General features: G+C 39.6%; 1 protein-coding gene across 1 annotated transcript in view; it reads right to left on the reverse strand.

Moving 5' to 3' along the window:
• Nucleotides 1-12,376, reverse strand: part of LOC122362058 (cysteine-rich motor neuron 1 protein) — a 48,130-nt gene that overhangs the window by 4,401 nt on the left and 31,353 nt on the right. The window contains exons 9-16 of the mRNA XM_043263313.1: nt 11,789-11,945; nt 7,872-7,993; nt 5,100-5,312; nt 4,794-5,009; nt 3,380-3,601; nt 3,060-3,248; nt 1,633-1,749; nt 379-566 (exon numbers count right to left, since the gene is read on the reverse strand). Of these exons, the coding sequence (XP_043119248.1) occupies nt 379-566; nt 1,633-1,749; nt 3,060-3,248; nt 3,380-3,601; nt 4,794-5,009; nt 5,100-5,312; nt 7,872-7,993; nt 11,789-11,945 (1,424 nt within the window). The remainder of the gene's footprint in view (nt 1-378; nt 567-1,632; nt 1,750-3,059; nt 3,249-3,379; nt 3,602-4,793; nt 5,010-5,099; nt 5,313-7,871; nt 7,994-11,788; nt 11,946-12,376) is intronic.

Below are 12,376 nucleotides of genomic sequence, written 5' to 3' on the forward strand. Positions count from 1 at the left end.
ATTTTCTTTCTTGTTGTTTGATTAACATGAATGACAGACAGCAGTAATTTTAGACTGCTGTCACTTTAAGAGTCAGTACTGTGTCCAGTACTGTTACACAAGTATTTTCCTTAAGTTTAGTTTTCCTAAATTACAATCATGGGCATTTTGACACAAATAACTCATTGTCATAATCATTGTCTTCAAGTTTGTGCACCTGTTATCATTTTTATGGTCAAAAATGCATGCAAGCACTACGTTTTTGTTTGAGTTAATGTGAATTTGTAAATGTGATAGAGACAATAGTGCAACACGTCTAACGGTTAATTGTGTCCCCCAGTATATCACCCATCCACTGCATCCACGCGGCAAACTGAGACAAATATTGCATGCAGGTACCTTATTGGGAGTGCGGTAGCAAGGCACAGGGATCCACTGCTTACGCTGATTGACCAACAGCAGGGCGGCGATAGTGAGCATCATCATTAGGATGGGCAGTGCAACCCAGGCCCAGTGCAGACCAGCATCATCACTGGGCAACGGTGTCTTGCCATCTAGGTACGGCATCTGCAGACTTCCGAAGTCACCTGGAACAATCCACAACCACACATTTGCACCTGATAGCCTTGACTCATTGAGCAGAGACTCACTGGGGTGATGTAGAACAGTTCAGAATTGAATTATGCCATATGAAATGCAAAGTGGGCTTGATTATAAAAGCAGGTAATGTCAGGCATCCATGTCAGCAATTAAGGAAAATGCCAGAGACTTGACAGACAGACACCCACTCACTCACTCACTCACATCAGCCTTAACAAAAGCAACACATGGAAAATCAAGAAGAAATTACAGATTGCTAACAGGGAAAATCAAAAGAAACAAAACAACCAGCTTTGTGAGAGTGAAGTTTGATTAAAATTACTTCAGAAGTTTCTCAATAATTCTCTACAATAATGGAATGAAATCTGGAGAAATCATAGACGCGCTAATAGTTTAAGTTTGCCAGGTAGTAACTTAAAACAGATTAAATAGGCTAAGTAAATTCTTTAATTAATTCATGCTCTTCCATGAGATGTTTACTGTCTGAATTATTGCTACTTCCATACTATACGGTATATCATGCAAAAAAATAGTATGTAGAATAGTATCCCACCGAGATTCTGGAGTGTGCATTCAATAGACGCTTTACATAAAAAAAACTATTTGTGAATGGCAGGTAAGCAATACAACTGACACGGTTACATGACAGTACCTACATGTTGAATGTAATACTTCCAAATTCCATTCATACTACCCTTATGCATACTATAAATAAGATAGTGTTTAACAGTTAAGTAAGTTTCAAACCAACTGTGGTACCTACTAGAGAGCATGCAAATTTGGAGGTAGCTTAGTTGTCCTAAACCAGAATAATAACTTGTTTATGACCGTAGAAGGTTCAGTTTGTAAAGTTTGCTATATAGCACCCATTGTGGCAACGCTAAGAAAGCAATAAGCATTCAAACTGCATTATGCATTGGACTTTTTTGACCACTTCATTAAAAGAATTGGATAACTAGTCATTTGCTTATGAATCAGACTGGTTGTGCTGTGGCTTGTATTAAGCTAAGTCAGCCCAAAAAAGACTTGCTGTCTGTATATCGTCTCAAGTACCTCTGAACTGTGGCATAATATCGTTTTCGCTATGAGTTGGCCAGGCTGGTTGATGTCTTTGCTTGTCTCCTCGTTGGTCCGTCTTCTCGATGGGCACATTTGTGGGAGCGTAACTCTCTGTAATTAAAACATCAGAGACACGGGGNACACACACACACACACACCAAAGCACATAATACCAATCGTAACTACATTAAGAGGAGTCGAGAAGTGCCCACTCAGAACAAACAAGATTTGGGTCAGCGTGAAATTGAGGGCCGCAGGCTAATTAAAAGCTCATCTTCAGAGCTGCGTCTTTGAGTGCGAAAGCACCAAAGGGTGAGTGATTACCCAGAGTGCACACGACACCACTCTCAACCCCCTCATTGATCCAGAGCCAAGTGACACAGCAATAAAAAGGGCCGTGATCAATGACATTATCTCCCAAATGCAAAGAGAGCTAATTTAGCCTCTGTCCGGCTTTGACTTAATCAATCCTTTTAAATGATTCATCTCAACGAGTCCGTATTTAGACGAAAGACCCATTCAATTAGAGAGAAGGTTCTAAGTAAACACTGCTTTATGAGAGCCAGACAGAGAGAGACAACGAGATTAAGAGAGAGCGTGAAAGAGAGAAAGAGAGAGAGAGAGAGACGTGTGACAGAACTACAGAGAGCAAAACTGCAGGGTACTTGGATCAGTGATACTGCCATTTATTCGAGTCATTATGAAAAAGTCTATAGCTATGTTTTCATACACTTTAATTTATATGGAGATAAATGCAAACCGGATTGCAAAAATGCAGAATTTAACTCCAGTAGTGGTATTGCATTAGAATTAGGGGACTGAAAAGGACTTTTATTGGTTAAGCTTATTTTTCCCGCCTCTAAATAAAACAGTTTTAAAGCCAGACAAAGTAATTTCTATGCTTCCTTTTCTTTTTCAATTTAACAAAAACCTACAATTGTTTTTTTTATTTAATTTAAGATATCTTTTACAAAATCGTATAAAACAGTTTGAATTATAATTAGTTTAATAACTATTATTATTATGTATTTTTACTAAAACATTTTGTTTTCATCACTTGGTCAACAATTAGTTGTCAAGGCCCAATTTCTAATTATAGGCTCATTTAGACATTTAGACATTTTGGTTCATTTAGACATTGGGAGCTAGACACAGGTATTTTAAGCAGCACATTAGTGTCTGCTTAAAATACCTGTCCAACGCAAATAAAGATCCCAAAAGAATTTGGATTTAAATTAAAGAAAGACTATTTTCAAATGGCTAAATATTTAACAAAAAGCTATTAGTTTCATTAATACTCTAAATACTATGTAGCTATGTGTAGCATATCGGTTTTGTATTTGCCATGCTGATCCGCTGTGCTTTACTCTGCTCCACTCTGATATAAACTCTATGTGAACACACAGCACATAAACCCTGACCTGGACACATGGGGCAGCAGCTGCCCTCCACGGTGACCGGCTGATGGCAGGGTAGGACAGGACAACTGACAGTCGAGCAGAGGGTCTGGCCTTGCAGGCAGTAGCAGTGAGTGCAGCTGTCAATGTCCCATCGCTCCTCGTCCATGTACGTCTTCCCGTTGAAATGACACACGGCCCTCGGCGTGGCATCTAGTGAAGAGGTGGGAGAAACGCTCGGTCATAGCTGTGTCATTAACACCCACGTATGATCAAAAGGCAACTTAACTTGGCTGTCTGATGCCGGTGCAATACGATCTTCAGCTGTGCTCAAATTTACATACCTAGACAGTATGGGCAACACTGGCCCTTCCTGAGCACGGGCCGGGCGCAGTTGACAGGCGGGCAGGACTCAGAGAAGCAGCTGATGGATCCGTCTAGACACACGCAGCTGGAGCAGACATTGGGCTTCCAGGACTCAGCGGCCAAGAAGATATCACCATCCTCATTCCTGCAGTAGCTGGGCATGCTGTCGTTACTGGGCGTCTGAGGGGTGACTGGATCATCTGAAACAAGAGATACATGCAAACGGATTTCTATCATGACAACTCTGAAGATTTTAGCATGGTAACGGATACGACAGTATTCATGTATTTTACTGCTCCTACACAGATAGCATATACAATAACATGTAGCATATCTATACAGGTGGAGCTGGGGAAGGTGGAGGCTTTTTTTTTTTTAGAGGAACCAGTTGATTGTTGTATGACGACTCGTGTCGCATCCAGTCACCTTAACATAAAACAGCAAGCTCATTGGCTGTGTAAGCACACATGAACCAATCAGCATGTGACAAGTAGTTTGATGCTGTGAATTATCATTAGTTTGCATAATGAACCCACCAGCCTGTGCCATCTAGAGTTTAATGATAGAACTATAAAGACTTTTATTTCTCTTTAAATCCTTAGATCCTTCCCAGTAAGACCAGAAAGCTATTAAGGAAGCAAACAGTTTTGATGTTGACTTCAGTGACATCCAGTTTACAAGCTAAAATAAAAACTGACAGTGTACGAATTTCTAATAGTCTCCAATTAAGCATGTCACACTACGTCTTTGAATTCAATCTTTGATATTCACCATATTTCTCTGGGGCTGGATTTGCTCCATATTATAGTGAGAGCGAAATCTTTTTTTTTGAGTAGTTTCTCTTGTAACTAAAGAACGGAATGTCAACATACTTTGACTGAAAGACATAAAAATTCATAGCAACTCGAACAATCCAATATTGAAAAAAAACAAATCTACATATCCCTCTTTCATTTAGAAAGCCGAAAAAAGGATTTCAGCAGCACTGAGATCATTTTATTAATATCGTTCTAGCTGAGTTGCTGAAACATGCTCTGAAATGTGCATCCGTTCTATTCCTCTGTCATCCTTTCGGCTCAGTCTGTTGATCCTGTGCTCCCGTGCCCATGAAGTATTCATCATTTCCATCAAACACATGCATTATGCACGTTCACATTTTGTTAACTTTTCCCCCTTTGAAGGTGTCTCACGCCTCTATGCTTTAAAAGTCCTTACGATAATCAATCTTTTAAAAAATGATGTTTTTCTGCCTCCCTTGACTGTACTTGCACAACATATCAAATATCACAGCCACTGGCATCTCCGTGACTTTCGACGTGCTTCTAAACTAAAGTTCTGGTGAGTTAGAGTAGCAATCCCTTTCAAACGTAAAGGCTTCCGTTGACAGCGCACCTGGACAGCGAGGGCAGCAGGAATCCTGCGTTCTGATTGGACTGTGGCAGAGCAGGGGCGGGCACACCTCTGTCTCACAGAGCACACGGCCGCTGTGGCAGGTGCACTGAGTGCAGGAGTCAATGTTCCACGTCTCTCCCTCCACAAAGTACTCTCCTCCCGGAGCCAAACACACGGACGCCTCGCTCAGCTCCGGCTTATGGGAACTGGACTCTTCTGAAAGAGACAGTAAGTAATTTAACATGTATAATCCATCCTGATGTATTAACGGAGATGTTAATAAAGCATGTTGCGGTATGGGCTCACCTGGACAGGTGGGGCAGCAGTGGCCAGGTCGGATGGTGGGGTTATCACAGGGGGGAACTGGGCAAGAAATAAGGGCACACATTTCTCTCCCAGCATGGCAGTAACAGTCCCTGCATCCGTCATGCCAGCTCTGACCATTCTCGTGCCTGCGGCCATCCATAGACAAGCAGGAGCCCAGTTTCACTGCTGGAGCCACAGATGACGGGCTCTGATCTGCACAGAATAACCAATGAATGAACAATAAACACATCAACTGAAAACTGAGCTGAAAGCATCAACTCTGAACGGTTTAAACAGATCGCCAGTCATTCGAATATCACTTCTGTAAAAGATACACGTCACGGGGTAAAAACGCAAACAACTTGAACTGCCCTCAAACACCATAGCTTGTTTGTCATGCCGAGAAGACGCTGTGCTCTAATGCTGTGAAGGTAAATTTATGTCGTTTTTAAAAAATCAGTGGTTAAAATTCATTTTTTCCACTGTGCCACAGCGGTACAACCCCAGTCTTTGTTGTGTTCCCGTCATTTTACTGACGACTGAGTACAAGGCGGGATTTACAAAACACTCTCTCTTGAAAGACGGCTTGGTACCCAGTTAATTTGGACCAGCTGGCTCCACTGAATCACAAACTATAGCATGATAAATAGAGGAGTTTGTATTTTCTATTGAGCACTCAACTGCGGCAATTGGCATAGCATTTTCGACATTGGCTATATATGGTGGACAGATCACAATAGACTGGGCAATCTGACCAATCATTCACAACAAAGAGAGGTTTAGAGAGACTGAATCTTAGAACGGCTTCAAATGAATAGTTTGAGAATCACTGGAAAAATGTGGTAATATTAAATGCCTATTTTGAGAAAACTAAAACATTTTTTGACTTTACGTGTATTTATACCTATTGTAGGAGACTCCCAAAACAATATGAGAAACCTTAAAAATGGCCTTATGGGGAACTTCAACTAATAAAATACCTCATAAAATTATTATACAAAACCAACTATATTTGTGATTTAATTTCCAAAAAAAACAAAACAACAACGACAAAACTTAACAAAAAATAAGTGTTGTTTCATAAAGCAGAAGCTGTTTCACTCATATATATCACAAAAGGAAGGAAAAGACAAATCACAACTTCTGTTTCTTGCTAAATTTGACATCATCCAAAAACCATCATACTATAATCCACAATTTATTAAATGCATGTTATGTTTAAATTACTAGCTACTGATTGAAATTTAGTTGACATTTACCCGCAAATGCTGCAAACGCTTAACCCAAAATCACAAAACAAAACAAGAGAACAACTTCTATGTGAAATGATCTAATTGATTTTTATTTTAGACACACTGTAAAAGTGTTTATACAGTCTGGTCTGAATGGATTCTTCGGCATATTAATAGTGAAACGGGAAACCCAGAGGATTCCCTCAATCATTTTTACATTTATATTCCAGATATTTGACCTCTTCAGTGAAACATTTTCAACCGGCTGCACCACAGACAGCGTGAAATGACAAAATATGCAAGTGATGCCTCGCACGCCCCAAACCCCAGAGCACAAAACATTCTCAAATCTCATTCTATCTGCCAGGAGAGTCACCTCTCACTGCCTCTCCACAACAGCAGCAGGGCTCCAGCCAGGCCCCAGTCAATATCACAGAACCATTTCACATTGATTAAAATCCTGTCTGGGTGATATGTGGAGGATGCACGCTTTCAAAAATTCAGCTAGAGGGAGATTAAAAAAGGGTCTTTTTCCTTGCTCTCTCGTCTCATTAAACGAACCAAGCTTGTGAATATTTCACGTGCCAGCTTCATTATTGAAGATGAATCAAACGAGAACACAAGAGTCGTATAAATAATGGAGGGCTTTGAGTAACTGCGGGCCTGGCTTTTGTATATACAACAGGTGGCCCTCAAAATAAATGGAAAATATGGGGAGGGGGGATGAGTCATGCTGGAGACCCTGGTCTCCTGGATTGGAGTCCCAGCAGCCTTCTGTGTGCACATGGCTCGCACTTGGAAATGAAAGGAATAACACCTCAGCATATTGATTCAGCTGTATGGGGCCAATGTAGCACTAGATTACCCCCGGACATGACAAAAATTGCTTTTGAGTTACATTTTGAAATATAAATGACTTTCAAAATTGTATTTGATGTAAATAGGAAAACATTTTTGATCTGTGTTAGCTGTCTACTTCAAGGGCATTTAAAACATTTTTGATTACGTATTAAAGCAATAAGCAATGGGCTGCAGTTATTTTACCTTGTGTAAGTGGGGTTAATGTTTCTAAAAAAACGCATGGCCTGTAGTATCTTACTGTCACAACAGTAATATGGTAAAAGACAGAATTACTGATAAATTATGAAATAATTGTAATTATTAATTATATTAATCAGTTGTTAGAGTTAAAACTACAAAGAAATGCTTAAATAGTTATTTGTTAACTAAAGCTGAAATAAAATATAAGATGAAAGACTAAAATGATCTGAATAGCCAGAGTTAAACAGAGACACGTCCCAAAAGTTGTAAACTGATATAAAAATAAAAAATATGATATGAACTGATATGAAAATAAAATTGCTGAATCAAAATATCTCTATTGGTGCTTAAACAGAATTTAAAAAATGTGCTTTAACAGGCATATCAGATTTCTAATCTGGAAATATCAAGTTTATTTGAGAAATGTGACAGTCATGGTGCTGTTAAACTAGATAATACAAAATCACTAGTCCTTTTAATGGAAAAAACAGTGACTTACCTCTACACTGGCAAATCAGACAGCCCAACTCATCGTGCTGGAAACCCATTGGACAGGACTTGTCACATGGCAGTTCAGGGCATTTCTTACAACGGCAGGTGTCACAGCCGTGCTTGTTCTTACTGATAACAAGTCAGGGAGAAAGAAAAAAAAGCTTCAAAAATTCATACATACATACATAATGCAAGTTTTCCCTTATTTAAAAAAGAAATACAAAGTTTTGTCATGAAACTTTAGCTTCTAACTCAATCTGATGTAATGCACATGATGTTATTCACACAGCCCAGCTGGTTGGTTGAGCTTGCTGCTCAACATTCAAATGCTTTGCTAGTGTTTACTTTGGCAGTTTAAGAAACCTTACATCTTCCGCAGCTCAACCTGTAAAGATCCATTACGGGGGATAATTTAATGTATGTTATATATGGGGTTGTTCTTCTTACATGCTCACAGCAGCATGTCCGTGGAAGTATTGTTCGTAGCAAGTCCCAGTACTTGCTCTACCAAGGCAGAAGTGTAGCAGATCATTTCCGCTAAGACCAAACGCACTAACACTGTCATGTATATTATCATGCTAAACTCTCGGATCAAAAAAAGCAGCCGTACGTTTTGCCATAAATATAAAAAAAGCAGAGCGGACCTTTAAAATAACTCTTGAAGACATATGGACTTCATAAAGAGTCAGTGCACACTCTCAACACACTTTGTCATTGGCACATCAAAGCTTTCCATAATACACCCGGTGCCAAAGACACGGTCCAATGTCATTCGTTAACACTGGAACAGAGCGAGAAGGAGAGAGAGAGAGAGAGAGAGAGAAAAGAAAGAGAGAGTCTTTATTGACCTTACTTGGAGTCCTGTCAGCAGATGGCACATTAAAGACGACTAACCAAAACGACCAATCAAAATGCTCCCTTATGTCCAAGGCACTTTCCTTGGAGAACAAACTCATCCAGGACACACTGGCCTGAACCCCAACTGCCCATCTCATACACACACACACACAAGCGCTTCTTCTCATCCTTCATCCTCCTATCCACTCTTATCGGATGAATAATAGGGCTGTGAAGCAGCCATGTGCAGTGCGTATTTGGTTTGGTGATAAGAAGCTATCAGGTATGATGTCAGCAGTGGGGAATATCAATATTCTTTGTGCAAGAGGAGGAAGTCTGCGCTAAGCTGCATGCATTATTCAGGCCGTGAGCTTGATCCTCGGCCATAACTTTGAGGGGGCATAAATAGATATCTAAAATTAGAATCTGAGATGCAAGCATTTGCACTTGTGTGCTCATTCATGACGGGAGAATTGAGGTGGGAAGAGACAACGATGGGGCAGGGGCCGGACTCGGATAAATAAAGAACCTTCTTCATTCAACCACACCTGAGGGAATAAGCCTCAGATAGAAGACTATAGAGATGCAAGACCAAGCTTCTGCCTCATTTTCTGAACTTGTCATACCGGTCATTATTATTTTTTAAAGCAGCGGTACAACTAATTTTTCTTGCCGTTTTAGCATTTTCATGGTTATTTCACTAGACAGAAGAGAGGAGACGATCATGGGGCAGACGAAAGATGATCGGGTTCGGGTCACAAAGCAGATCAAATATACAGTAATGCTATTGAAGTGTTACATTGTTTAGCATGTTGTTTACAATGTGATACAATGGAAATGTGTGTTGGACCTTCAGTGTGTTTAACGCTGACTAACCATAGTGTGATGCATGCTTGCAGAAATTAACTAGCTAGTCGGGACTGTTTAAATGGTCAAAATTACCACAGAAAAATTGTCAAACATCTATTGTTCGAACTGTAGTTTGCAAAACGATTAGCAAATTTTCATTGTAACTGTGTTTTGGATGTATCAAATAATATAACTATGTTGCTACCATAGTAGGAAAGCAATACTTTTGGGAAACACCGTGATGTTATTTGGTTCTGTGTTATATGGTTTTGAAATTGATCACTGTATACTAAAAGAAATGGATCACTCGTAGAAACTTTTGACAATAACTGAAGCTACAAGAGCCTGTCGTCCAACAAAAAATGACCTATAGTTCGTCTGTGCAAGCACCTTATTACGGCCTATATATACACTTTAAAGTTAAACGCCCTTTAGAGGGGGTAAAAATAATAACAGTGTTGCGTCTGCCGTCGTGAAATAACTCATGACTGTCATTACCAATCAAAATGCACGGCCATTTAAATGCAGTGTGTGAACTTTTTACACCGATCTCACGGTAATTCGTGCATATTTTACTATGTGTAATTTTCTGTAAGGGGTAGGTGCATATACATTTTATGAGCAAATGGTATCGAACCTATGAACTCATGAAGACATGTTTACATATCTTCATATAATGGAGTGGTTCTCAACTGGAACCACTGGTGGGCCTCGGGACCCATGTTTTTCCATGGTCATCAAGCCACGACCCACCAACCATATCTATTTATGTCTGTCTATCTGTATGGAATTTTGTTACAAAACCAAAACATGCTTTTAACAAGCATATACATATAACAACAAAAATGAATACTATAGGATATTAAATAGCAGTCCCAAACTAGTTTTTGTTATTAGGCTGGTCTGAACCACCACAGCCATTTAAACATATAAAATGACACATTTAACATAACATGAAATTATTGGTGTATGGAAACAACAGTTACCATGGTGAACAGGATGCTGTACTAACAATAACTGTTAATGAAACATGGAAACTGCTCCAGAAAAGGATAAATATCGTACCTTCACGCAAATCCTTCCCAGCTAACAAACGCAGTACCAGTGATTTATTGGTACTGCACTTTTATTTCAAGCGTTGCATGCTTGTATTCTGCGCTAAGAAAGCGGTAACATGTGGCAGGACAGGATAGATATTTCACAACAGCAAATTTTTCTCAGGCACTCTTTACTTAACCGCATCTGACAAAAGTGTCAACAGCTTTCATTCAAATGTCGCATTAGAAAAGCGCTAGAATTACATTTTTTGTTGTTCATGACGTTTCTTTGGCCGCTCACTCCTCGATCGGCCAAAGCTTTTACGGTTGAATCTGGCTCAAAACATAGTCAAGTTCCCAATTCTGTTCCTGCTTCTTCCCGTGCCCTTGTCAAATTGTCAGAAAGTGCAAAATAAAACAATCCCCTGACAGTAAGGCATCAGTAGTCGTGCGCTTTCCTTCTCTTTCTCGTCTCCATTCGTCACAAGATGTCTCTTTAACCTGCCGACTGCACAGCTCCACAAAAGTTTGTACAAATTGGCTCGGCGATCCGCCTGCGTAATTGGAGCAGTTTTTTGTTTTTTTTTGCAGATGTGGAGCAGCAGTGTTTATTCGCAGCTGCGTGGAGACACGGTGTTGTGTAGATTAGGCGTTCAGCTTCGCTATCGCAGCTCATCCTTTACGCGGGCGCAATCAGAGGCGCTGATCTGAGCCGGCCCTAATTAGCTGTCAGCTCGAAACTTGCAGTCAGGCACAAACAAGCAAAGCAGAGCACAGGGGATCATTTTGTCATTCACAATTTCTCTAGACCATGTTAGGAACAGTGTGGGATTCGCTTTAGTTTTGTGACAACTAATGACTGCTGCCTTTCCTGATAGTTTAGAAAATCATCGGGGCGACTGTGACATAAAAATGGTTTGGAACTTTATTATTACTTAAGTCAGGGGAGACAGGAAGTGGTAAGGCATTCTTATACTAATCCTTAAAGCTATAAAACTAACATTTATTTGAACTTTTATTCAAATCGCCCTTGAAGTGAAACCACTGTCCCTCGGGGGCCAGCCTGGCTCAAGGTAACAATGTCAGGAAGAGCTTTTTGGATTTTCATAAAGTCATCAGGAATTTAATCACACGCCGTTCCGCTAACAATGGAAGCTTATTAGAAACCGCGCTGCTGTGAATCAGATAATTGTTTTCTTACATGTAGCCAAAGGGGCAGTCCTTGGCACAGGCCACAGCTTTGCACTTCTTGTGACGTGGGCGACACTGGCAAACCTCACAGCCGTGAATGTCAGTCTGGAAGCCAAAAGGGCATTTCAGAGTGCAGCTGGCAATTAGACTACTGCACAGCTCGTCTCCTGAAGGTTAGAAGAAAACAGAAGAGACTAATTAATTACAGCTTTAGACATTAATCACCTTAACGTAGGGACGCATGCTTTAAGATCAACGCAGGCGGGGAAGCGAAGACAAAAGAAATGCAACGTATGAGAATAAATAAAGAAAATATCTATTCTAATATGTAACAGAAAATAATGAAATTATATAATGCCGTATTTCAAGTCATTCAATATTATTAAGTTTCATATTTAATTAAATTAAAAATGAAATTGATGTATTTAATAGATTAAACTGAATTTAATGTTAATTGCTATCTTCAACATATTAATTATTTTTATTTTATTTCATTTTATTATTTTATATGTAGTTTGAGATTAAGTCAACGTTATATTATATTAAATAATTAATATTAATTTAATAGATTAAATTGAAAGATTTTCTTTTTTCCTTC

Source organism: Puntigrus tetrazona, chromosome 17 (assembly GCF_018831695.1).
Source record: "Puntigrus tetrazona isolate hp1 chromosome 17, ASM1883169v1, whole genome shotgun sequence".
Taxonomy (NCBI): Eukaryota; Metazoa; Chordata; class Actinopteri; order Cypriniformes; family Cyprinidae; genus Puntigrus; species Puntigrus tetrazona.